The following is a 27,353-nucleotide window of genomic DNA, read 5'->3' on the forward strand; positions in this document are numbered from 1 at the left end:
TGACTCGGACTCTATTCCGTTTCATGATTTGCCAAATCTGTGGCCAGATCTCACTTAATCAGATCTCAAACTTAGATTTGGGGGCGGCTTTTGGATCGACACCTTCCTCCAACCCAGTTTTGTCAAAACTAGGTTTTATGTGAACTAAGTTTTTTAATGAGATTTGGAAACTTTGGTTTTTTGTTTGGGTGGCACATGTAAAACCTGGTTTTCAAATAACCTAAAAGGGATCAGCTGTTTTATAAAACCAGATTTTGTCAAAACTGAGCTCCAGCTGGTTTTCTTCAAACCCAGTTTTGATGGCATCTAAACACTCCGAAAACCTGGTTTTAATGCCTTGATTTTTAGATTGAACTGGATATGAGAGAGTTACAATCAGGCCTTTTACAGGGAATTGGTTTGGATCTCTGGGATTCGGATAGGAAACTTGGACCTATTTGATACCAGATCCAGACTAAATAAATCGGTTTTCCAGTTCAACCTACTCTCCCCATGATTTTTAAGTAAGTCTTATTCTTATCCAGCGCCAGGCAACGAACTTCACTTCAAAATTTTTGAAAAATAAATAGTTTTTTGGAAGCGAATCGCCGCGAAGATACGGGAAATATAAATGGACAACTTGAGCACCAAGAAAGGGTGCGCTCGCGAGGGAGAACCGCCTTCTTCCGGAACCTTCTAAATGACGCTGGAGATGGAAGAGGGGGGAGACGGGAGAGGTCTGGTTGGCCGTCTTCTTCTGGAACCTTCTACATATATCCGGAAGTGGAATCTGCACATTACCTTCTCTATAATAAAGCCCCATTAGCTATCAGGTGCGGTACGACCGTAAGCCCAAGACCTGTGTAGCGCTTCTTTCTTCTTCGCCGTTCCAGGTTCCTTTGCGAAACCTTCTTCCACCAAGAATGGCCGGAATGCTAGCACTCAAGAGGGGTGCCTCTCGTTTGAGCCTTCCTTCCATGACGAGGGTCCTCTCGGCCTCCACTTGTCGTGCTTTCAACACCTCTGCTCAGGTGCGTGAGCGTGAGTATGCGGAGGACGACCGCAACCTTGACTTTGATCGCAGGGAGAGGGCGGTCGACCAGCGTCGCGGTGATGGCCCTAGCCTCTTTACCGGTAAGTTTCTCGGTTGTCTTTCTCGTTGAGGCATTTCGTCGAATAGTTTCATATGATATGCTGTCTGGACTCTTGGGAGATTTTCTTGTAGTGCTTTTGGGGCTCTCTTGTGGGATCGCCGAACTAGGGTTGTCTTCGTCTTTTGCCTTTAGTTATCTTTACCTGGCATTGATCTCCCGTTCGTGGGGTTGCCTGTCCTTCCTTTATTTTCGTAATGCTTTTATTTATCTCTTTTGGTTCTTCTAGTTTGTGCTAAATCTCGCTTGGGTTCATCGTCTTTCGGTGGTGGAGTTCCGTTGGGTGTTTCGTTCATTCGTATTTTTCAGTCTATAAAACTTTTCATATAAAACAATTAGTCAGTCCGAATGTCATCGTCTGGTTTAATTCTTCTTGTCTCCCGTTGGCTCTTCTATTTAACTAGAGTTGTGTATATAAGACCCTTTAGAAGTATTTACCTTTTTGAGAAAGGCCCGTTTCTGTTCATGTATTCGCTTGAAATTGAATCAATAGTCTTTGAGGCATTTCATCAAATACTTGGTGAAACATGAATCTTGCAGACGTGTTCGATCCCCTCTTTCCACAGAGGAGCCTGAGCCAGGTTCTCAACCTCATGGACCAATTCATAGACAACCCACTGCTCGCTGCCACGCGAGGAGCGACCGGCGGCGCGAGGCGAGGTTGGGACGTAAGGGAGGATGACGATGCCCTTCATCTGAGGATGGACATGCCGGGTCTTGGGAAGGAGCATGTGAAGGTGTACACGGAACAAAACACCCTCGTCATTCGTGGCGAAGCCGAGCCGGAGTCGGAGGGAGAACCGGGGAGGAAGTACAGCAGCCGGATCGACATCCCGGCGAATCTGTACAAACTTGATGGGATCAAGGCGGAGATGAAGAATGGGGTGCTGAAAGTTAAGGTGCCCAGGGTAAAGGAAGAGGAGAGGCATGATGTCGTCCAAGTACAGATCGATTAAAGAGCTTGAGTGAGAGCAGGTCTCTGCTTCTTGTCATCAGGAAACGCCTTTGTTTTTCTTTCCTTGGTAGTTTTAGATGGTAGCTACGAATCCCGGGAGACATGTTTTGGGTTTTAAGAGGAAGATTTAGGAGACGCTTTTGAAGATGTAAATAAAAATGGAGGTGTGGTCTGGTCTTTGTAGTGTTGCTTTGTTTTGTTGAATCATGAACGGAAAAGCAGCAGCATCCTCTTTCGCACTCGATCGCCATGATGGTCTCTTTCTCTACCCGCGCTATTTATTTGTGTGATGCTGTTGATGGGTCTGCGACTCCGCAACTCGCGCCGCAAGTGTGTGCATCTTCCGTAGCTATCATCCAGTTTACTAATGCGACAATGGACATTTGGTTTATTGAAACCTGCTCGCCGAACTCAAATTTATCAAGAAAATTCAGACAGTAGACGAGCTTCCACATTCCACTTCGTTAGGAGATCTCATATCAAACTCGAGTTTCGACCAATGACCGGTTTTTGAGGTTTGAAATATTTGTGAGAGACGCCCAAGTTTAGGTCAAATAACAAAAGCGCTCTCCCCTCTTCTGTTGGCGGTTTCAGCTTATTGACTGGTGGATCAGACCGGGGTTGATGCAATAAAACACTTTTTCCCCGTTCCTTCGGGCGACTTCCATTTCTTTGATGGGAAATGGGGTAATGTTTCTACTGATGCATATATGAAAATGAACTCTCGAAATTTAAGGTTGCTGGAGCTACCACCATTGCCGCAAAGATATGAATGGCAGCATTTCCTCAGCGTGCTGCTGCCACTGGTCCGAGGCTTCCGACAACGGTTTGCAGAGGGAGAAGGGAGAGATGACTACTGATGATGAATGGTATGTCGACCACTTTCAGTATTAAGAGAAAAAAATGAATCGATGACGATATAGGTGGTAGGGTGATCATTGGAGAGCAGACCTCAGGTGTGCTGTTGGGGCCAAAGCTAAGTTGCCACGGAGTCTTCACAGATTCAACACGATTATTGCACGGATGAAAGTACGATTATCCATTGCCGATTGTGGAATAGTGCAGGCAAAAATATTGTTTTCTTTCCCACTCGAAGAAACTAACAGGTCACTCGAAGAAACTAACAGGTTTTGAGGTTTCAAATTTTAGCATAACACGCTTGAAACTATGAAACAGGAAAGTCCAAAATGTGTAACTCTTTTTTTTTTTTTTTTTTTTTTTTTTTTTGTACATAGGAGTGGTTTAAAATCACAACTAACTATAACAAGAAGTCGAGCTACACCAATCATATCATCTTCAATTATCGATGCAAATGACCATGTAGATTGGTTACAATGGTCATCCCAAAAGATCTTTGAAAAGTCCATGAAGCAAGAAAATCTGCACACATATTAGTTTCTATGTATGTATGACATAAGACACATTCCCAATCACTTCTCAGCAATTCTTGACACTGTTTTATTATCTGAAATAAAGGATTACGAGGCTGCAGGTCATTTAGAACCTTGTTTACCGCTAACAAGTAATCTAATTCAACATTAACTTTATGAAAGTCACGTTCTCAGGTCAATTTCAAACCATGAAAAATAACAATAAGTTTAGCATTAGTTATATGACCATAACCCGTCCGATAAGTGAAGTCAAATAATCATTCTTCATTATCATTGCGAAATAAATCACCAGCCGCTAAGTTTCCTGAATTTGTTCTAACAGTCGCATCAACATTCAACTTAACAAAACCCAAGGGAGGTGGTATCTATGCAATGAAGGTTTGACCTTTTCGTTGGGATAATCGAAGTTGGGCCATATGATTTCTGAACTCTCCAACAGAAGGAGCTATGTGAAATAAAATATCATCAGGTCAAGAAAATCCTTTTTCAAATAAAACTCGATTTCGTCACTGCCAAATATGCCAATAAGCGAAGCAAAAGAAAATAGACCAAGAAATCATATTGTTCACAAAAAAACGATACCTAAAAATATTATTGCTTAGCCAAACCTCCAAAGTAGCTGTATTAAACTCCAACAATTTAGCCCTATGAAGATAGTCAGCCCATATAACTTGAGAAGAACTATAATCTCGGAGGACATGAAGAGTATTTTCTTCAAGAGTACCACACCGAGGACAAACTGCAGTAGTCAAAACATTTCGATGTAAACAAGCAGATCTAATAAGAAGACGATTATGAAATAATAACCAAATAAAGAACTTAACCTCAGGGAAAATATCTAGTTTCCATAGTTTAGACCAGATGTCATGTGTGTGAACACCAACAGTAAGCAATTTATAAGCAAAAAAAACAGAGAAGTTGCAATCTTGCCAAAAATTCATATTTTGCTCATCCTGTTGAAGTTGCATAAATAAAAGTTGTTCCCTAATATTGAAGTTGCACAAATGAAAGTTGTTCCCTAATATCAGCTTGCAAAAGCACTAACAACTGCTCACTCCAATTGTTGTTACAAACACAGTCCTTAACATGTTTAGTATGTTCTTCCTCAGACCAATTAACAGTAGAGCGCTCAAGTAAGGACTTATGCCCAAGCCATTTATCTTTCCAAAACAAGCTTGTTGATCTTTCACCTACAATTCGAGCACAACCTTGATGAACAAGAGATTTGGTTGAGATTATATTCCGCGTGTGAGAAGCATTATGTGGTATATGAGCTTGAAGAAAAGAACATCGTTTCAAATACTTGGATCACAAAACTCGAGCCCATAAACCTTCATCCCATCTTCCAATTTCTACCTTAACTTGGCAAGCAAAGCTTTGTTCATATTAGCAGACTTACGAATACCAAGTCCTCCTTTATCTTTTGCACTACACACAGTGTCTTAATTCAGCAAATGAACTCTCCTTTTCTCTGTCGTTGATCCAAAAGAAAAAATCTCTATTCAAACTATCAATTTCACTGGCAATTTAGTAGTTTGCATAGTATAAACTGCAATCGAACTAGTCACAGATTGTACTAAGGTGGCACGACCAGAGTTGGAAAGCCTTTCAAGAAAACAATCGCTTGCTAACCTTGTCAAGAAGTTGAGAATAAATATTTCTATTAACACGATTGGTATGTAGTGACACCCCTATATAACGGCCAAGGTCAGTGTTGTGATGCATACTGGAACTCTCTTGAATACTTTGAACAACATCTTCATGAACATTAGGGAAAGTATAAAATAGAGATTTAAATAAATTCACCTTCTGTCTAGAAAAGAAGCAAAATTTATTAAGACAGTCCATTATAGTCTTACATTGCTCCACTGTAGCCTCACCCATAAAAATCAAATGATCAACAAAGAAAATGTGTAACTTTGCTTTTTAGTTTTATCACCCAACCATGTGTAAGAGATTTCCTAGCCGCAGCCATAGTTTGGCAAACTTGTAGAAGAATTGCTCAACTCAACTCGTATTTCTAAAAACCTGGCCACGATTCAAGGTTGGTGCTATTTGCCCGTGACTTGGTTCGACTCGGTCTTGACTCGTCTCATTTTCAGCTGCAGTAATTTATATTATAGTTATTTAAAACTTGATCCAATTAATGAGTCAACTCGCTAACCTGGTGACCAGGTCGGTTAAAACCAACTGCGACTTAACTGGATCGGCCGAAAATTCTCTTTTAATGTGGTTTTGATCCTAGAGTTGGCTTCCTAATCACAAAAGAGCCACGCCGCCGGAGTGCGGGGAGATTCTTGCAGAGTAAGCAGGATATTTTTGTACAGTTTGTTAGGTATCATGGTTGATAAAATATGTTGAGATGAGAAACTCTTGCGGCCGTGAAAGCTGTACAAGTCTGGAACTTGTGATATGTCCAGATCGGCCACAATGGTTGATCGTCCTAACTGTTTTCTTGTTGGCATCGACATTAACATGGTATTAACAGAGACCTGACATCCGGAAAGATAAATAAATATGAGCGAGGGTTATACCAGCTTTCTGATTCGTCAGGGGCTTTAATCGCCATAAATTTGGGTCCGGATTCACACAGAAAATTGTTGTTCATCCAGCCGTCGAGAACAAAATTCACATTGTAATTTGGAAAACGTTTATATCTTGAAGAACAATGGTGACAAAGATTTTTTTTAAAAAAAATCGATTAAACATTTGGAGAAAGTTTGGTTGCCGCAGAGAGCAGCAACCGCGTCTTCTTTACATTCCCAACCGATCGAGCCAGATCTCGAAGCTGTTCATACCACTGAAGAGGCCTTATCTGAGTACGTCTTTGTCTTTCTCAGCCCTTTCTAGCTGGTATGAAAGTAAGCAGATAAATATATTAATAGAAGCAATGGTTTTTCCAACCGCACGTTGATTTGTTCTACATCCTAAAGGAAAAATATGTGGACCAGCAATTTCTTCAACATTTTTTTCAAGTTGGAGCTTATCGAGGATTACGTCAGTTGATGGCAATTGGATAGGACAAATTGGATTATGAAGGGGTAAAAGGCACGACCATGGAGAAAATTGCAGATTTATAGCTACATTATATCGAGGAAGAGTTTCATTCTCCCCGCCAGATAGATTCAAGTAGAAAAGTAAGACGGTTGGCAGACGCCTGAGTGCGGGGAGATTCTTGCATATAGTCTGCTTTCTGCAACTGTGGGTCTTGAAATTCCTACAAAAAGAAACAAAAAAAAATTCATGTGATTGAGCGCATTCTGTTCGGGACTCCACTAAAATGAAACTGGTTTTTTACTTATATGGGAGATTTTCTCCATTTATTTGGACGTTTGCGACAGATTGAAACCTCACTGATAAGGCCAACTCATTGGACAGACTTTCCTCGTTGATTAAGATTTAAGACTACTAGGGAATGCATCCAAAAGAGTCGGACTGGGCGATTTATCTCATCATCGACAAAAAATAAAAGATGCATCACATGCATGTGAAGATGCCGTTTCGTGGACCCTTGCTGGCCAGAAGATGGTAGGGACGTTGAAGGCGGCTTTAATTTCGGGATATGAATGGGAAAAAAAAATCCATTAAAGCGTACCTCCATTGATGCAAACACTATTTACGATGAGGTGAGGATGCCACACTTGAAAGAGCTTTTGGTGCTAAGTTCAGCGTTTTGACTGTTGAATCCATGAACAATATACTTAGCCACATCATGTTTCACCAAACAAAAGCATGATGTCTTTGGAAAGGATCAAAGTTGAACAGTAAGATTTCTTCCATGGCCTTAGGATGGTAAAAAATATTTTGCAACTAATGTTCTTTCTTCTTGCTTGCTTGTTTGAGATGCTGCTTGAAACGAAAGTGAGGGGGCCTCCTGGCTGGCGCACGCAACACTCCACCTTTGGCAAATGTGCTTCAAGGATACATGTCTCCTGCTTGGGAATGCCATGACCGAACGTTGGTTTTAAAGAAGAAATTCGCTTTCATTTATCTTTGGATGGATTTTTTCTAAAGTGGAAAAAGGAAAAAGGATATCTAAAGATCCACGGCGCATCATCCGTTGTAATAAGGTACCAACACAAACTTGAATCATCTAAACAAACATTTTTTCTGTTATTGAAAAGCGAAACAAATGTAAGAAGGATAGGAGGATGTTTGATATCTGGGAGGATTGCCTCAGAACTTGAACAATATTGAAGGGTATCTGAGAGTGCGAGTAAAAGAATGCAGTAAAAAGGGAAAACAGAAAACGGAACAGAGGAGAAGGGGGAAGTTTCTTCACGACGCTCATGTCCACTGCATCACAGATCAACGAAATGGGCTCTTTTTTTATTGGATTACGCATCAGTACAACAACCTCAGGAGGATGTCTGCAGACACAACCCCTTTCATTCACGCAATCAACTTCTACTGACGTGACATAATGAAGCCCTTTAACATCGATGCTTCTTATTTACGCTTCTTTCACAGACATTCACAGCCCCTGAAAGGCTCCAACTGAACAATCTCGAATTTGCTTACACTCGAAGCTATTTCATACATACCATAAACGAACTAGACAAAGAGAGGGAGAAAAAGAGAGTATTCACACATTGGCCGAAGCAGCTGGCCGGACTCTTAGAGCTCCATGATCCTGTCTCATAATCCTGCCTTCTTTTCATCTTTGTGCTATGTCCAGTTTAACCAAATCAACCTTCCTCTTCTTGGATCTTACAGGACACTCGTTATGGAGAAAGGAGAACTAAAAAGAAGGCAAAAACAGTTCAAAACCCAAAATGACATAAAGAGAGAAGAAGCAGATCTCTTTCTGGTAGCAAGAGGTAAGAACTACGCAGCTTGCAATTTTGAAAACGAAGAAAAAAAATCTCAGATAAGAAAAGAACCCCAGGCAAAGCCAAAAACATGCCCTGATGAGAAACCTAATGACAAAAGTGCTCCTAAATTTATCCTGAACGAGGATTTGAGAGCTTCAAAATGGCAATAAACATCATATAAAATTTCGGTTCTTAAACCGGTGCTTTTTTCTAGAGGAAAGATATTAAAAATCCAAAAAAGAATGTCTTTTTATGTTTAACACCCTAAGAAAGATAACCGATGGAAAAGCCGGCGAACGATTCCCAGAACCGCCTCTCGGAAACTCGCCGGAAACCGTAGTCTAAGGCGAATAATCCGACCACGTTCTCTCCAGAGTGCGGTTGCAATAGCGCAGCTCCAGAGAAACCTGGCGCTCCATCTGAATGTGGCTGTAAAATCTCGCGATGAAATCCTCTGCTTTCTGGTCGATATCCTCCGAGCACCCACTGATCGTCCTTGAAAAGCACTGGTCTTGCGCGCTTGCTTCGTCGTCGAAGTCCGCCGCTTCAAGCAGGCCGGCCGGGGACTTGGGTAAGCTAAGGTTCCTTCTGCTCAACGTTCGGATAGCGGCGGCGGACAACCTGAACCGATTCAGATTGATGTTCAGCAGGAACCTCACCTTCTGGATCGCTCGCCGGAGGCGCTTCAGAGCCAACCAGTTGTTCCAAACCATCGCTGCCGGATAGATGAACAACCACAAAACTGAAAGCCCAGAACAGAGCCAAGGAAAAGGACGATCGGGTATCCTTTCTTCTTCTCAAGGAGAACACGAACTGATCGTGGACCAAAAGAAATAGAAGATGGGTATCGTCTGTTTTCAAGAGAAGAATTGTAATTCTTGGCTTTGGAAACGGAAGAGAAGAAAGGGAGGCGGTAACAGTTGATCCAGGTTATGGCCTAGACGGCTTTTATAGAGAGGAAGCGATCCGTGGAAGGAAGAACATATTATAGTTGGCCGGAAGCTCGAACGCGTTTTCTGCATGTTTGGTTGCTGCACACCATTACCAAAATGGCCCTCTGTTTTGGATCAACGGCGACGCTGTCTGCGCCGCCCTCAAACTTACTTACCCATGTTTGATTGCCTATAGCACGGTGAGATGACATTTGCAGTAACAGTTATATCTTATTAAAAGTAATCATGTTGATGAGCTAAACAAAACGCAAAACAGGTTTTGTAAAATCCGATTCCTAAAGTCATCCAAATGTACCACAAACAGTGCTTGGAGGCAAAACAACTTTCATTAAATTTAAAGCATAAAATATTCTATTGTGATGACTAAATTGTTGGACTTTCTCCATGTCTTTAATTATCTTTAATCACTTGTTGCATATACTGAAACGACGTGTGTTTGGTGAGTGTATCATGAATTTGCTCCAAAGGTTATGACATGTTTATCGAACACTAGAAAAACCCTTGCTTAAATATGCATCGTACCTTTATGTTATATTCATGAAACATATACAAAGTGTTTGTACTATCAAACGACTCAAGTTTGCTGGGTTCCAAACGATCGAGCTAAGTTCTAACTGCCCGTGGCGGAGGATGGGTTGAGAAGAAAATGAGGGTCCCATCAATTACAAGCTTACGAAAGAGAGCAGCCAGAAAATACAGCTGTCCTTTCGGCTGCTTGTTGGCCTCAGTATCAAGAAGCTTATCCATTTACTCAAATACCTTTTTTGGTGGCTTGGTGTTTGCAAGGATTCACCAATGACCAGCCTTCAAATGAATCGAATCGTGTTTGCATGCACATCTCGTCTTGGTCTCACCCGTGTGATTCAAGCGAGTGTTGATATTTAGATCACTTATCGACGTTGCTTATATAACTTAATGATCAAAACTGGAACGGCGACCGAATGAGCCCACACGGACAAGCAGCAAACAGCTTTCTGCACACCATGAACAGCAGGGCCTGCTGGTCATAACTCACAATTTTGACGGGCACTAAGGTAATATCTTATGAGCCCACCCAACTGCTGCAGTGCTTCTACGAGAAGCGTGAGTGGACGAAGCGCCGTGCGACGACCTCCTCAGTTTTCCTAGCGCTTTTGCTTGGCGGCCAATCCAGCCCCACTTTTATTTAATTCTAAACTTTATCAATTTAATATCTTGCTCAGTGCGCTTCGCTGATCAAATCATATGCCATCCCGAAATCTGGTTGGTATATCCGAGACGGCAGATATATGAAAACAAAAAATGGTATATATATATATATATATATATATATGGTTTCTCTAATTCCATATATATTGTAGATGAATGTTCTTAAAACATTAGAGAAGAAGCAGGTTTTCCTGCCAATGGAGATTTTACTCTATAGAAAATGTCAAGCTGAAAAGTTTGAAGTATATATAAAGGGGAAGAAAAATGTCAAGCAAGTAGGACAAAATGTTGGGAGGAGCATCTCAAAAGTATGGAGGCGGAACGCGCAAGTTGCACGCCATCATGGAAGGAAACTGATTCCTTTCTGCGGCTGCACATCTGTTGAACTTAAAACTCAAGCCCTTATTCCTATGATAGCACGTTCGGTTGGAGTTTTCTCACCTTTACAACCATTCTTCTTTCTCCCAAGCATTGAGGTCAATGAAAGCTTTATTAAAAAAGGAACATCTTATTTCAATGTCATAACTTTATTAAAACATGAACTCTACGCTTTTATCCATACCCTTGTTCTTCATATTTTAGATGTTCTTGTATATTCTTCACCTTTTTTGATGGATGCGCGAGAAGATGAAGGAAGAGAGTCAGTGAAGCAGGGGACAAGCGACAGTCAACTATAACAGGGCTTGATTTTAAAGCATGACTTCTTCGTCATTTGAAAGAAACTTGAAAATGGTGTGTGTGAGAACGAGAGAGATCTCACTTTTTGACCGACCTCAAAAATGTCAGCGTGGATTGACTGGGTAAAAGGGCCTCTTCTCTTCTTTTTGGATTCAAGGAGAATTAAGGGCTCACACATCGGATCCAGGGATCTATTTGATGAACTTGTAGCACCAAATGGATCCGATGGTTTTCAGCTGTATGATTCAGACGACTGGATTAAGATCCGCATATGCTTTTGAATTCCAACTACATTTGCCACAGTTTTGGATTGAGATCGACATTCTAAATTATATCTTATTTTGGTGCGGTGGCGTGCAATTTTAGCACGTACGTGTGTTCTACCTTTATACTTGAATACGTAACTTGGATTTTTAATCAGCTCTACTTCATTGGATCTTTCTTAATTTGGATCCTGATGTTAGCTTTTTTTTTTTTGGAATTCGGCCATGGATGATTTCTATTTGTGCCATTTGCATCAGAGAGGTATTCAGACGGGATATCAGACCCATGACCCGTATAATCAGAGCCCTGTCCAGGGCCGAAGGGGAAGGAGTGGACCTTGTTCAGGTCCTTGTTATTGATTCTTGATCTGGAATGCAGCGGCAAAGACCATGCAAGGTGGCTGCCAAAGAATGGCTTGATTTGTTGTTGTGCTAATATTTTCAGTATTTTAGGTATGCGGTTCTCATTTTCGTTGTATGTTGTTGATATACATGATTTGCATCACAAGTATATAATGTAGTTCCTACAGGGATTAATGTATCGGCTTGAAAACCTTATTTGGGTGCAACTGCTTCCATAAGATGTGGACAGGCTGCTCGATTCCCTTTATTGATAGGGTTCAAATATATAGCTTCTCTTGTTGCAGCTGCTGCGGTCATCATTAAAAAGGAAAACCAAGGGCACCAAGAGGGAAGGGAGGCCCGGCTTCCGTTCAGTTTCTTTTCAGAAAATAGCATATAAAATTTTAATAAATCTGTCTCTCTACTGAAATTTTCTGGTTTTCACGTTCGATTACTCTTATATCTGTTGTTAAGGTTCGTTTCGTGGGCAGGTTCTTTCTGCAATTCTTACATTTTGACAAAAAGAATACAAAGTTTATAGGTTCAGACAAAATGGGCTTCTGCATATACCCTTTCTATGTTATATATTGTTATTATTAAGGCTCATCGTTGAGTTGGAAAAGCTCATCTACAACTATTAGAGTCAAGTAAACTGAGTTACCTAAGTTATCACGAAAGCTTAGAGGATGTTTTAGCAGTGTCTCTTCTTTCAGCTCATACTTTCTAGAGATCTTTCTAAATTTATCGTGCCCTACTAACAAATCTGCTGTATATGTGTGTATGTGTGTGTGTGTGTGTGTGAGAGAGAGAGAGAGAGAGAGAGAGGCAACATTCTTGGACCACAATCTTGTAAGATTCAGCATAGGGCCTTTTGAAGTAATCAACTTTCCATTTGAGTAAAAAGAAGTAGCATGGTTGACCGTAACAGAGAATTATTACCCTGCACTATGTATGACGATGCCAGCATGCAGGGGCAACAAATGGTCACCGTTCGACCACAATCCTGCTAGTTGAGAGTCTGTCCAGCTTCTTGGGCCTGCGATAAGTTTTTAGTAAAAGAGAGCAGCATACCACGCTGACCGAAGACGCAGCCATGGCAGCACCTGCGACCCAGGGTGGAAGCCTGAAATGCGTTAATGGGAAGAGGACTCCAGCTGCAATTGGAATACTTACCAAGTTGTACCCAAGAGCCCACATGTAGTTTAAGCGAATTCTCAGGTATGTCTTCTTGGAGAGGTCTATCGCAGTTACAACATCTTCCAAGTTGCTTTTCATCAGCACAATGTCTGCTGCTTCAATAGCGATATCAGTGCCAGCACCGATAGCCATACCGACATCGGCAGCAACGAGTGCAGGTGAGTCATTTATGCCATCTCCCACCATTGCGACCGTTAAACCAGACATCTGAAAAAGAAAAAGAGAAAGAGAGAGAGTCGTTAACCAAGAGGCAGAGAGGAGAAAAATCCCGCCGTCCATCTATTTGAGATAATTTAAATTATAAGGCGTGGGCCAATTAGGCAGTATTCACTTTCTTTTACACATATGTGCGTGTTCTTTCTCTATTACTTTCACTTCTCTCTTCTGTTCGTTTTCTCCACAGCCATCCTCCACCCTAAAATTGGTGAATTTTAAAAGTGAAAGACTTCAAAAGCCTCACATACAAACACACGCATACATATCATGTTTGCGTTCGACAGCATTTCATAGACGATAGAAAGCAATATTTTCTAGTGTGACTTTATCTTTCTTGTTTTTCAAAGCTTTAGTAAAGATGTTTATGTGAGACGTACCTGTAGCTCTTTTATTTTCTCTGCCTTCTCATCTGGTTTAGCTTCTGCAATGACTTCGTCAATCCCAAGCTCTTTTGACACAGCATTTGCTGTACCCCAATTGTCCCCTGTTACCATTATAGTTCTGATGCCCATGGACCTGAGAATGGAAATAACTTCTTGAGCGTTATCCTTCAATGGGTCAGATATAGCTATGATCCCCACCAGCTCCCCATTTATAGAAACCATTATCCCTGTCATTGCCAATTTTTCAATCTCTTCGATGATATCAGAGGCTTCAATAGGAATAGCAACACCAGAGTTCAGCATCAAACTTTTGTTCCCAATCAGTACGGTTTTGTTACAAAGGGTGGCCTTCACACCATGGCCGGTAATAGATTCACAATTCTGCACATCAGGCCAAGCCGAGCCGTTTTCCTCTCTGAATATTTTTGCATACTCAACAATGGCCTTGGCTAGTGGGTGCCCGCTGTTCAACTGTAAAGCACAGTCAGTCATTCACACTTTAAAATATCCAAGTTTAAACGAATAACCATGGGTTCAACTTTGTGTCTCGTATTAGATAGGGTAAGTGACTAATATATACATGAAAGGCAAAATATTTAAAGGCTGTCTGAGAATTAAATCAATTAATAGAATGACATAAGCTCGTACTATTTCTAGTCAACCAGTCTGTCTCTGATGAAGAAAGCCATGCCATCAGCGAAAAGATAAGTTAGAATGAACAAGTAAACCAATTTAAACGTCTCTCTCTTGTCAAGCATAACCTAGTAAGACTCTATACAACACTTTGTTAGCACTCTTCACATGCCAGTTTAATCAGGTAGTCTTGCTCGAGGAATTGCATGGGTTCTTCAAAGATGGATTGAGATAAAGCAGCATCAACTATAGGTACTTTTTGAGTTCTAAATTTTAAACAATTAGCACCAAGAATAGGGAATTGATTCATGCAGCAATTCACAAAGCAATATGAAGTTCATGGACTCAAAGTTCACCTCGTTCTTTTAGGTTTCAACAGTGAAGTTGCTGAGTCCTCAAAGTCAACCCCAATTTTCTAACGTTTCTGAGCAGTCATATCCTACAAAAACTCTCTCTCACACAGACACACCCACCCACATGGCATATCGTATGTTCCACATCAGACAATGTCCAACAGTTTCCTACCATGTGGACTCAATTTATATGTTCCTCAAAGTGGATGTACATTTGCATCCACTCTCGCACCAACATGTAGATTTTGGCATACCTCAGTTGCTGCCACTAGTTCATAAAAATCACGAAGAACAATATTCTTCAAAAGCTTGGTGCTGATGACTGTAGGCTTTCCCCTGGTAAGTGTTCCAGTCTTGTCAAACACGATGCAGTCAACCTAGAAAGTTTACAACGAAAAATGTAAATAAAAGTTTCAAAGCAGTAGCATGTTCTTTTTTCATTCAAGCAGTTATCCCACTGTTGAAAAGAATGCTAACCTTGTGTGCACTCTCCAATGCTTGACCACCTTTAATCAATACTCCTTGAGAAGCACCTACACCAGTACTAACCATGACAGCAGTGGGAGTCGCAAGGCCCAGTGCACAGGGACAGGCGATGACCATGACAGAAATGCCAAACTGAAGAGCAAGCTGAAAGTGGTCCATAGAAGGGGGAATCCATGACTTTGGGTAGGCATTAAATTTTCCAGCTAGAAACCAAGCTAACCAAGTGGATAAAGAAGCAACAATGACCTGCAAAACACAAGAAAAATCAGAAAACACTAGTTCAACCACACCTTAACTGTTTGTGCAGATTAGTCTAATCACATTAATGATCCCCAAATGTCTCTAACTTGCAAAGAGCTTGATCAGTATGAATTACCTTCCTTGACCCAAATAACCAAATAGAAAACAGGGTTCGGAACTTCGGATATAGTAAATGCGCCATGTCAGTTGCATCCTGGTTTGACAGTCTCAATGAAATACCAGGACAAACACAGATGCGTTGACATAGGCAGGAAATAACTCATACTGTCACCCGAATAAGTGCAAATGAGCAAGCATCCTCTACCTCTTTCTTGTGGGCACCTAAGACCCCTCCCTGCCTATGCAAATCAATGGGCATTGACAGACAGCCAATGACTGCACTTTAGCTCTAGATAACTAATATTACATTTCACCCTGGCCTTTTCTTAATAAAATTATCACAGCACGAAATAAAGAGATAAAATTAGAGGCTTACCATTGGCACAAAATACTTGGATATACGATCTGCAAACTTTTGGATTGGAGCTTTAGCCAACTGTGCTGCTTCAACCAATTGAACAATCTGTGACAGAGCGCTTTCTGACCCAACACGGGTGACCTTGACATGCAAAACTCCATTCACATTTACTGTACCTCCTATCACAGCATCATCCTTTGTCTTCCCAACTGGCCTAGCTTCCCCTGTTATCATACTCTCATTAACATGACTCTGTCCCCAAACAACTATCCCATCTGCAGCTACCTTTTCACCAGGAAGTATCTTAATAATGTCATTTTGCTGTATCAACCTAGCATCCATCTCTTCTTCAGAAATCACATTCCCTTCACTATCAACTCCTAGCAAGATTGCTGTTTTTGGTTTCAAGCACACTAGCTTTGCAATAGCATCTGATGTTTTACCCTTAGCTAATACCTCGAGATATTTCCCTAGTAAAATAAAAGATATGAGCATTGCACTGGTCTCAAAAAAATCCATGCCCATGAAATTTGGAGATGTTGCAGCTTTGATCACCGAATATACTGAATAAAAGTAAGCAGAATTGGTTCCCAGTGCAATTAACACGTCCATGTTTGGGGAGCCATGACGAAGAGCTTTATAAGATCCACTGTAAAATCTTCTGCCTATGATAAACTGAACAGGAGTAGACAAAATCCATCTTAAAAGCCCTCCAATTGTCAGCATGTTCACGATATTATGTTCCAAGATGCCTTTTACCCGTGGAATGTACATCAGGACCATAGAAGTTAAGAACACAGGAACCGTGAACACCAAACTCCACAAGAAATGACTTCTATACTGTTTAATTTCATTGCTTCTATCAAGAAGTTTGTCTCCTTCATGAGAAGATATCGTTGCCTTGACATGTCCATACTCTGTTGATTCAATCACATTAATAAAATGCCTTGGCCCTACACGATCAGTCTTGTATGATATGCACACCTGATGCAAGTTATTGTAGATTTCAATTTCTTCAATTCCCGGCAATGCACGAAGTGAACATTCAATCCTTCTCATGGACTCATCTGTAGTAGCTCCTTCAAGACTGAGTGTCACCCTGTTACAATCTTCTCCTGTAGTGATCAAGATTGCCTCAAAACCAGTATCTTCAATCACATCGATAAGCTTCTTACAGGACACGAGGCCTACGTCATACTTGATTTCTGCTTCCTCTGTAGCTAGAGCAACAACCGCTTTCTGCACACCATGAACAGCTTGCAGAACAGATTCGACAGTTGAAGAGCAGGATGTACAAGTCATTCCTTTCACACGGATCCGGCAAATTAGTGATTTCCTTTCACTTGAACCTTCTTGAATTAGTGTAGCTTCAAACCCTACATCTTCAATGGCCTCTCTAATCGTCTCCTCCTGAAAAAAAGTAGGCCAAAGATAATCTCATGAAAAAGGATATCAACATCACGACCACTTCCATAACCAGTTATAAAAGAAGGTGAACCTAATGTGCCCTCCTCGATTCCATTTTTGATAATTTAAATATGTCATGAGACACAGTCCAAGCGTAATGGTTCTGCTAATTCAGAAAGCGAGACGCTGGGTATGTATATATATAATAAGAAAAAAACTATGAGTAAATAATATATGATTTAGAAATGTAAACAAAACAGAAAAATAATAAGTGAATAGGAGGAACTCACGATAACGAATTCCGGGTAAAAAATGACTTGGGTCTTGCCACGAACGACATCGACTACAGCGTCATGGATGCCATTGAGGCGCTTGATGGCCTTTTCAATGGATGCCGCGCAGGCTGAGCACCTCATCCCTGTTACTGAGAAGAGGACCTTCTTCTTGGGACTGCTGGAGAACCCATCCGAGGCCTCCCCGACGGCCCACCCCCTCGGGTACTTTGGCATGGAGGGATAGTGCGGCGTCGGAGAGAGGTCGTGGCTCTGCTTCCGCAGGCACGCCATGGCCAAGTACCTGGCTGCCATTCTTGTTTCCTTCCACTGCTGTGGCTCTGAGTCCTACGCAGCAACTTGCAATTTTATCGACGAAACCAATTGTGGTGAGGTTTGCGACTCCTAGAAATGGCAAAGAGAATCACAGATGCCTCGCCTCGGTAGGTCCTGAAAGAATTAGGAAAGTCGTTCTTCCAGAAAACAAGAACTAAAACCCAAAGGGGGCACCTGCTGCGTGTGATTCAGGCATAAACGGAAAGCTGGTTCAGGCGCGATGTCAATCACCTGGAAAGAAAAACTGCCAGCAAAATGGGGAACTTCATATTTGACAATCCTAGTTGCAACGGTTGCACTTTATTGTGATCCATTATATATCTTCGGGATTCCTCTCAGCCAATTGCTCCATTATTGTAAACTTTCTGCAGTTGAATTGCTGCGTTAAATTAGTTCATTTTAAATATTCGCTACACATGCTTTCCTTCTAAAAACTTTTGAAGTCTGTATTTTTGGTATCTATACCTGGCTGCCATCCTCGTTTCCTTCCACTCTGTGGTTCTGAGCCCTCCGCAGCAACTTGCAATTTTATCGACGAAACCAATTGTGGTGAGGTTTGCGAGTCTTAGAAATGGTAAAGAGAATCACGGGTGCCTCGTCTCAGTAGGTCCTGAAAGAATTAGGAAAGTCGTTCTTCCAGCAAACAAGAACTAAAACCCAAAGGGGGCACCTGCTGGATGGGATTCAGGCATAAACGGGAAGCTGGTTCAGGCGCGATGACAATCACCTGGAAAGAAAAACTACCGGCAAAATGGGAACTTCATATTTGACAATCCTAGTTGCAACGGTTGCACTTTATTGTGATCTATTATCTTTTTTCGGGATTCTCTCAGCCAATTGCTCCATTATTATAAACTTTCTGCAGTTGAATTGCTGCTTTAAATTAGTTCATTTTGAATATTCGCTACACATCCTTTCTTTCTAAAAGCTTTTGAAGTCTGTATTTCTGGTATCCTTCTTCAAGTTTGCATCCCAACCGGCTTGGCGTGAAACTGCTATTTTTAGACGAGACCAGCTTGAACGAATTGGCAGCTGGATGGAGTCTACATGCATGAACAACGTGGCAGGTAAGAACAAATTGATACGTGTAACCACAGGAGTGAAAGCTTCCCGTGGCGGGGATGGGGACTAGGGATGCTGGTGGCGGCAATGCGAACGGAAGCCGGGGCGGCGTGGCTAGCCGTAGAGGCAGCAATGTTTTGCCCTGCAGCTAACACAGATAAAAGGAATTGATTGAAAAATTCAAGGCCGTCTTGCGAATCCAAGAAAATAAACACTACTCAATGGAAGTAGTTATGTAAAAGATAATAGAAGAAAAAACTTTCTTAAATATCTCTTTTCTCTTAAGAACTGAAGGAGTGCTAAAAGAACAACAATGTTATAAAATATTTTCATGGTGCTGTATTAGTTTTATTCATCGACATGGCGTGTTATCAACTTATAATGTTAACTTCATGTTTTTTAATAAAAAATCTAAATTATTTTAAATCGATTTTAAGCGTAGAAATTATAAAACGTACTAGCGATTCCTTGTTGCCAATATTAACACTGAAGAAAACGACCACCACCGTGTCAGACATGAGTCTCTGCCTAATTTCTACTTCTGCGAAGCTAATTCTCCCATCAAGTTGGCGCATTCTCATTGTTGCTTCATCATCCCCTGTCATTCCTTCTTAATTTACACTTCTTTGGATGTCCATGTATCCTTATCTTGAATAATTTTGAGATGCCTTTTCATACTTGCAAAGGCACCGCCTTCTCTCAGTGAAGAACTTTATTTCTCGATGTATCCATTCATCCCTTCTGCGCTCGGATTGGAAACATTTCTCACTCTCCGCATTCTCGAAGGAATCTTCCTCAACTGCCTTACCCATATCTGGAACTATGTTGAAGGACGCGAAAAGAAACCATCAGAACGGATTTTATCAGGAGTTAGGTGCAGCTTGACTCCGGCCTATTTCTAGGTCGAACTTCAGAAACAAAGGCCTCCATGTCGGGTTTAAATTGAACGGAGTTTTTCCATATGGACCAGGCAGGCAGGTTCAACTTCATATCATGGTAACTTTAACGGGCGACCTGCCAGTGACCAGACCACCTTGTCCACCTGTACACACCCGCTGATGAATTGGGTTGGGTGTCTGGCTTGGCCCATTAAATTATCGGGCAGACCAAGCCATCATCTTGATACCCATTGGGTACCTGGACATATGTCCATTTTCTAATAGCTCAAGAATCCTCAACAACACTCATTATATTATTCCATCAAATCTGCCTTATTTTTGGATGGATTCACAGGACAGCAAGTTGCCAAACGGCCCCTAAGGAATTCTGTATTGATATTGATATTTCTGACATGAAACTGTTTATTCTTTATCTGGATAGGAATATCGCAAATTTCGATTGAATTGGACAGGAACCACGGGAATGACGTAGCTTTCACTACAGACAAGTCGAGGTTATCGATCTTATAATGAAAATGAAAGAGAAGAAAAGATGGATTAGAAAACGATTAGGAACATGTGGGAAGAGGGAAAACGAATAAGAAAACAGTTACAAATCAGCCAACTTTGACGATTTGGGAATCAAATTGATTTCCTGTGGAAGACTTGGGAGCTGTTTGATGGCAACAGATAAAGATTCAGGAGACTTCTATCCAGGAATAATTTTCTGGAATAAATTGAAACAGAACAAAATTTCAGCTCCGTTTTTCTAGACAGGAAATACATTTCTTGACAAACTTTGACCAATGTTTGATGAAAGAGAGAAAACGTTCTATAAAAGAAAAAGTAACCACCGCAGAGAAATTTGTGGTGGAGATATTAGCATGAAGAAAGTACAATAGTAGAAGAACGTAAATAAAAAAAAAAAAAAACTCTCGAGGAGAAAATACAGTAACCAATCAAAATTGTAAAGGATTCATAAAACAAGAAGCAATATGGTTGAAAAGTGAAAACTAACAAGAAGCACGTTTTCTTTCTACAGGACTTGAGATTCCGATGCCATAGAAATCAGCATTCTAAACACCAGGCAGCTTCTGTAATAACTTCACAAGGAAATGAAAATAGTGAAACCTGGTTAAGACTAACTTATATATATAGCATTAAGCATTGCTTTGAAATTGGTGGTATCTTCATGCACGCGAAAGGATTGAACCAATATCATCTCCATCAAGCAACTCCTGCTGTAAGCTTATCTTTTTCATAAAGGCCGTTCAGTGCGGAAACATAAGAATCATCCCGAGACCATGCTTTGTAAACTGCTCACAGTTACTTTTGGCATGGCAGAAACAACTATAACCCTTCTTTCCGATCGATCACTGACAACTATACAACACTTAATCATCTGAATAAAATACAAACGAATCAGTTTAACCAAAGAATTTCAAGCTTAAGGCCACAGCACCAAAGCTTGATTTTTGTTAGACTACAAAAAAATGAACATTTCTTTTTGCAACATTATTCCATCCTAAATCCAATGAATAATTAGTTGAAATAACTAAAATACTTCGAAGTTGAACAGACATCGTTCCGATTTGAAACCTCCTAAAACAAAATATAGTCGCCAATGAAAAGTATAGGCAATCTCCAGAGGCAGAAGAAAATAAAGGAGAAAGTGGGTTGAGGGGGAGGGGGAGGGGGAGGGGGAAGCGCTCTCAGTGGTGGCAATGAGAGTAACATAGGTTCGATTTTTCCAGCAATCCATCCTCAATGAATCATTTTCACAGAAGGGAGTTTTTTTATCCCATTGCGCCCTTCCTCAAATGAAAAACCATTAGAAGTAGACAAAAATAAAAAGGCGGCGGAAAGGAAGAGCAGAAGAACGCTCGGGTCAGCAGGGCAGGCGACATGGGTCTAAAGGGATCAAGAACTTCAATCCGGTCCGTGAGGGAAAGCGGCGGAGGGGCAGGATTGAGGCGCACCGAAGGGGCGACGGTGGGAGCGGCAAAAGGGTTCAGGACGGTCGATTTGGGCAGCACGGTTGGACTAGGATTTGGGCGTACGGCAGCGAGCAGGATGAGCGGCGGAGTCGGCAACCAAGGTAGCAGACCCGGCGACGAGAGAGCGGCGGACGGAGGGCAGAGAGATGGCCTCCATGACGAGAGAGAGAGAGCGAGAGAGAGAGCTACCTTGCGAGAAAGCGGGGCTGCTTTGATTGGAACGAGTTCCTTTCACGAAACAAAAGTATGCGTTTCGAGCCTCTTTTTCGCGGATCTTCTTGTGCGGCGGATGGCTCGCGGCAAATATTTGACAGCTTGAAAATTTTTCCCTCTTCTAGAGTTTTAAGTTCTCATGCATTCGTTTTTCGTCTCTGCCGGACATCCCATAAAAATGGAACGATACAGGAAAGATTGGCATGGCCCCTACTCAAGGGTGACAAGCACATCCATTATTGTTTTTCATTTTAATTTAAACGGACGTAAGGACGAGACACAAAGAACCAGTCGCCATGGTTGCAGACCTTGATCGAAGCTGGGCTGCAGTCAGGGCGAGCCATTTGACAATGCCGGCATCGTGTGGGCATGACATGGATGCATGCGCTTGAAGCACGTAAAGGAAAAGCGATCTAAGAACAGTGAGGTCAAACACCAAATAAAGACTTCTTCCATACTTCAATAGACCTTATTGCTTCTTCGAACAATTGATTAAGTACATTCGTCTACCATACCAAATCAGGAATGCTAAAAAAACGAAAATCAACCCGTGAGAAATCTAAAGCTAAAGTGATCTATGAAGCATAACCAAACAAAGTCCCTATCCATATGTACTTAAAACCAACGTTCAAGTTCACAGAGGCTTGACAACAATGGGACTCCTCACATGGTGTTTGCCATCCGACCAAGTCAGCATCCCAAACATATACTCGCCCTTAGCTCTTCCCTTAGCTTTTATTGTAACAGTGAATTGCTTCTCTTCACCAGCCTTGACAAACTTCAAACTTCCTGGGTTCACTGTGACTGAGAATCCAGGCGGCGGCCTAACACGGACGCTGTAAGAGCCTGGCGTGCCTACATTCTTGACAGTTCTGGAGACGGTCATTTGCCCAGTGATATTGACAACACTGATTGAAGGATAGTTGAGATCTGAGACTGTAGGAACATCTGAGGGGCAAGCATATTTGGTTGAGAAAGTAGCAAGGATGGTCTTGTTGTAACCGATTGCACACAAGAAGTTAAGATAATCCTTAGGGCCAAGGTCATAGACCAAGCCCGGATCTGCAGCGCGGTTCGGTCTAATATGGCCTGATCCATAGTTAAATGGTGTTGCCTTTACCAAAGATGCATCCTCGATTGGCGCCTTCATGTTGTCACGTTTCCTTGCTAGAAAGACAAATAAGAGAAAATTGGGAATTTTTTAGAAAGAAATGCGATACAAACCCATATCATTATGAAGTTAAGAAGCAACTGGGCACAAACATTTTAGTTTGAAGAAATTAAGCATGAACTTGCAGGAAAAAAAAAGAAGACCAAAAACCATTTTCTTTAACAAATTGTAAATCCCAGTGCTTTTCATCTTAATTATTTTATAGCATCTGCAACATGAAATGATCTTAGCATATGCTACAATTCTCTGCCAAATTAACTACTACGAACTTTGAAAGACAGATCACTTGATTACCTGTGGTCATAATCGCGGACCTGATTGCAGCAGGACTCCAATCGGGGTGAACCTTCTTGAGAAGGCCGACAACGCCGGAAACATGTGGGCAGGACATGGATGTGCCGGAGAGACTGTTGTACTTCAGGGAAGGCCTACCAGAAACTGACGCTTCTGCGACAAGACTGAAGGCGGCTAGGATGTCAACTCCGGGTGCAGTGATATCAGGCTTCCAGGACCAACCACAAAATCAAGTCTTAGTCAACATAAGATGAAAAGAAATGAAAAACAATGGTGTTTTTCTAAATGGAACCTTCAGAATTCCAGGAGTGATGGCATTGGGCCCTTGTGATGAGAAAGAAGCCATGACCGGAGCAGGCTTTGACCGCAGCACCGTGGTTGTTTTTCCTATATATGCAACTGGCGACCTGTAAATATGCCAAATCTTAGAGAAATCTACCTTGATAGTTGATATATTACATAATTTTGGTTAAAAAATATATATTTGAAAAAAAAAAACAAATATAAAAAGAACAGACGATAGTGAATGAGAGGGCATACTTGGTTGATCGGATGTAGGCGAAGACCTTTTTGCCGTCTGCTTCAGTGAGATGTGTAGCTGGAAGTACATGAGGGTCGGGGATGACGAAGTCGCCATCTATTCCTTTGTTAACCAATATCATGCCAACACCACCAGCTTTCTTCACAGCCACACCTTTTTCCACCCTCGCTATTGTGCCGCGAGTACAAACTACAATCTTTCCTTTGGTCTTTACCGGATCCAGAGCACCAGGGCTGCATAATGTCCTGAATATATAATGTAGAGAACACACAACGTGTAAAGAGATGGCTTATCAATGATGCTAAAAAACTTAAATGGCAGTTCCCAACAGTTAACGGGAATCACACTTACACATTAGTTTCAGAATGGCCAGCTAATCCAACTTCTGTTGCCGTCACCAAAGGATAAAACTTCTTTGGCAAACTATATCTTGAGAAACTTTGGCCCTGAGCAAGACAAGCAACTTTTAGAATGAATCCACTATCTAAAGAGGAACTTAATTATTGCTGCGAATTAGTAAATAGAATAAGCTAGAACACGTTTGCGTTATATCTGGACTTGTTTATTTAAATTGTTGAGATAAGCCTGTGGCTGATGCTTACTGCCAACCTTAAGAGTAAGCTTGTTACCAAGCAACGCATTTGATAGAATTTTGCGGTCCAGAGTGCTGGCTGCGACGGTGAGTATCCATGGAGCCATGTTAGTGACTGTTGATGGAAGAGGGCCGCTATTTCCGGCGGAGCAGATGACCGTAATCCCCTTGCCAACGGCATGAAATGAACCAATGGCAACTGGATCTTCAAAATAATCATCTGGGGAACCACCCAGTGAGATTGAAAGCACATCGACTCCGTCGCCGATGGCAGCATCAAAACCTGCAAGTATATCGGCGGTGTAGCAACCAGGCCCAGTTACGAAGGAGCCCGGCCAGCAAACCTTGTAGGCTGCAAGGCGGGCCCTGGGAGAGCCACCCTTGGCACTACCACTGGCGAAGCCGTATAAGCTCACGTTGCCTACCACATTGCCCCCGGCCGTTGATAGAGTATGGGTGCCATGGCCCTCAGAGTCCCTGGGAGTGTTGAAACCACCATCCTCTGGAGATCCACCTGCTTCGATGTAGCCCTTGGAAAAGTAGCGGGCACCGATCAACTTCCTGAACAGAGTCGGTCAAGTTGATCTTTAGTAGAATCACAAGGTGAAACAGAAAAGAAACTCAAATTCTCTCTCTCTCTCCCAATCATCAATAAGCATATAACAAAAATACTAGCTTGGCCGTTTTATGCGTCTATACAGAGAGAAACTACCTAAAAGAAAAGAAAGAGAAAATCTCCACAACTACAAGAGACGCATTAATCATGTGGTTCAATCTCATGAGGACCCTGCAACTTGGTAATGCAGAAAAACCAATTGGGCCTGTGGGTTCAGACAACAGTACCTGTTGCAGTGGATGCCATGGGGATCAGTTCTGTTTTGGCATACTCCTTTCCATCTGGATGGAACGGGCCCATAGCCCTCATCGTTGAAGCTCTCCGACTCCGGCCAAACCCCTGAAATACACAAGCATGGAGCAAGAAGAAAACAAATTATATATCGTCAAAATATCTTTGTTATAAGGACATATGCAACACATGCCCTACGTATTCTATAATTCCTCATTAGCAATGAGATCGGATTAACTACTACTTAAATGTGACAATATTACAATTTCAATCTTTATCAAGGTAATATTAATCAAACCAACTTAAGTCTTGAGATCAAAAGTTCGGCCACCAAATTTTTGGTTCTGGGTCAGACAGGTCCACGTTAATACAGAAATGCAGCCGCATACTTACCAGTATCAAGAGTTGCAATAATTATGTCCTCTCCAAAGTTAGCCCTCTTCCAGAGTGAGGCAGAAGGAACCCTGCCGTCTCTCTCTAGACCCAAGAACTCCCACGAGTGAGTAGTATGGAGTTGGTAAGGCCGGTTGGGGATGACAGAAACAACATCTGGGTGCTCTGCAAGGAACGCAAAGGCAACCACCAATTTTAGTTTGAAGTAACATTATGATTTGATAACATAAGGAAGCAGAGGAGGTGCCAAACTGAAAACTGTGACATTACCTGATATCTGGGAGGCTTCCTCATCACTGAGAACGGCCGCGAAACCATTGATTTCATTGGTGTAAGAATAGAAGATCGCTTCCTTGGTCTTCTCTTTACTACAAAAGTCAGTTATATAAAACTGTAACTAATGGGTGAAGGTCTGGAAATATAATGGCACACAAAGTCAAATTGCAAAGAAGAATCCATATTTGGAATTGGGTTCTTACCTTCCTAGGATGGAGGTAAGTAACTCGTGATGGGCCTGGGTCGCAACTTCCTGAGTGGACACTGTATTAGGTTGGCGTGCATATCCTCCCAAGTACACAACGTATGACTTCTGTATCATCACAAAAGAATGGTTAGTTTTGAACACATCAACAAAACTAGGGTTGGATGAACGCCGGGTTCCAGCGGTGCCTGGCCTGTTGGAAGCCCAGCAGGTCTTGATAAGAGCGGACTGAGATTGAGCATGAGTGCTCCAAACAACACAATAAAGAATTGGAGTGTGCAGCCGACCTAGTTATAATGTATTGAATCCTCATGAGATCTATTTAATAATATTTACTTGTAATGATTATTCATATTTGACCAGAATTATTATTTCATATTACTCAAATGAAATACCATATTTCATCTGCTTTCGTTCGAATGAATCAATAAGAATGTGCATGAGATGCCCAAAGAGAACCCAAACAGCGCAAGGATTTGAAACTTTGGACCCATTAACGTACAGTAGGAATCCCTGTCGCAGCCTAAGGAACTCACCCTGATTCGGGCCATATTTTTCCAACCAGCCTAAGGAACTCATCACCCCGCTCCTGTGTACACACAGTTATACATATATACATATATATATATATATGGAGAGAGAGAGAAAGCCAATAAAATGGGAAATATATAAAGCAAACTGCAAAAACCAAAACAAAAAGACGAAAAGAGAGAGAGAGGCTTTTGGAATTCCGCTCGGCTCCTCACATACAGGGGAGGGTTGGCAGGGGCCATTAAAGGTTGTCAAACATATGGGCTGCGTTAACAAAGCAGATAAATGAAAGAGGGCGACGGAGAGAGGTAAAGAGTACCACTTCTGCTGCTAACGTCGGTGTTAGAGATAAAGAAATGGTGAAGAAACTAAAAAAGAGCGGCAACCAAAATTTCTGCCCCATCTCTTCGGCGGAAGACGAACAGTGTATTGAGTAAAAACACTTCTTTTTAAAGTGGATATCACTGCCGCTTAATTTAGAAGTTCAGAAATACTGCCGTGGAAATTGCAAATTTCCCACGTAATTGAAGGCAAGGCAAGTATGAAATCATACTGTGCCCAGATTTTTTCGTTGATTAAACTTGGAAACTCAAGGCCTTGGTTTTGGAAACATTGTACCAAAAAGGAAGCCTGGATTT

At 41.7% G+C, this 27,353-nt stretch overlaps 4 protein-coding genes and 1 non-coding gene across 6 annotated transcripts; 2 read left to right on the top strand and 3 right to left on the bottom strand.

Annotated features, from left to right (window-relative positions):
* Positions 1-636: 636 nt before the first annotated feature.
* LOC116249814 (small heat shock protein, chloroplastic) lies at positions 637-2,324 on the top strand. The gene is made up of 2 exons (XM_031623095.2): positions 637-1,113; positions 1,671-2,324. The coding sequence occupies exons 1-2, from the start codon at positions 903-905 to the stop codon at positions 2,084-2,086; spliced, it is 627 nt and encodes a 208-aa protein (XP_031478955.1). The 5' UTR covers positions 637-902; the 3' UTR covers positions 2,087-2,324.
* Positions 2,325-8,631: 6,307 nt separating this feature from the next.
* Positions 8,632-9,003, bottom strand: LOC116250334 (uncharacterized). Its single transcript, XM_031623964.1, has one exon. It carries the CDS (start codon positions 9,001-9,003, stop codon positions 8,632-8,634), a length of 372 nt encoding a protein of 123 aa, XP_031479824.1.
* Positions 9,004-12,551: 3,548 nt separating this feature from the next.
* On the bottom strand, positions 12,552-21,952 carry LOC116250784 (probable copper-transporting ATPase HMA5). Of its 2 annotated transcripts, XM_031624717.2 has the most exons (9): positions 21,842-21,952; positions 18,181-18,925; positions 17,947-18,080; positions 17,398-17,829; positions 15,719-17,110; positions 14,974-15,228; positions 14,751-14,873; positions 13,505-13,981; positions 12,552-13,118 (listed from the first exon to the last, which is right to left on the bottom strand). In XM_031624717.2, exons 4-9 carry the CDS (start codon positions 17,692-17,694, stop codon positions 12,699-12,701), a joined length of 2,964 nt encoding a protein of 987 aa, XP_031480577.1. In that variant the 5' UTR covers positions 17,695-17,829; positions 17,947-18,080; positions 18,181-18,925; positions 21,842-21,952; the 3' UTR covers positions 12,552-12,698. The 2 variants fall into 2 exon arrangements, with proteins under 2 accessions (XP_031480577.1, XP_031480576.1); XM_031624716.2 differs by having other exon boundaries at positions 17,398-18,094.
* Positions 21,953-22,015: 63 nt separating this feature from the next.
* Positions 22,016-22,120, top strand: LOC116251763 (U6 spliceosomal RNA). The gene has a single exon (XR_004171821.1). It is a non-coding gene; the product is annotated as a U6 spliceosomal RNA (small nuclear RNA).
* Positions 22,121-22,293: 173 nt separating this feature from the next.
* LOC116250336 (subtilisin-like protease SBT5.3) lies at positions 22,294-27,118 on the bottom strand. The gene is made up of 11 exons (XM_031623965.2): positions 27,035-27,118; positions 26,183-26,292; positions 25,974-26,071; positions 25,704-25,868; positions 25,307-25,418; positions 24,481-25,024; positions 24,223-24,317; positions 23,871-24,116; positions 23,623-23,737; positions 23,331-23,538; positions 22,294-23,032 (listed from the first exon to the last, which is right to left on the bottom strand). The coding sequence occupies exons 1-11, from the start codon at positions 27,116-27,118 to the stop codon at positions 22,500-22,502; spliced, it is 2,310 nt and encodes a 769-aa protein (XP_031479825.1). The 3' UTR covers positions 22,294-22,499.
* Between the last annotated feature and the right edge of the window lie 235 nt (positions 27,119-27,353).

The sequence above is a fragment of the Nymphaea colorata genome, chromosome 3 (genome assembly GCF_008831285.2).
Source record: "Nymphaea colorata isolate Beijing-Zhang1983 chromosome 3, ASM883128v2, whole genome shotgun sequence".
Taxonomy (NCBI): Eukaryota; Viridiplantae; Streptophyta; class Magnoliopsida; order Nymphaeales; family Nymphaeaceae; genus Nymphaea; species Nymphaea colorata.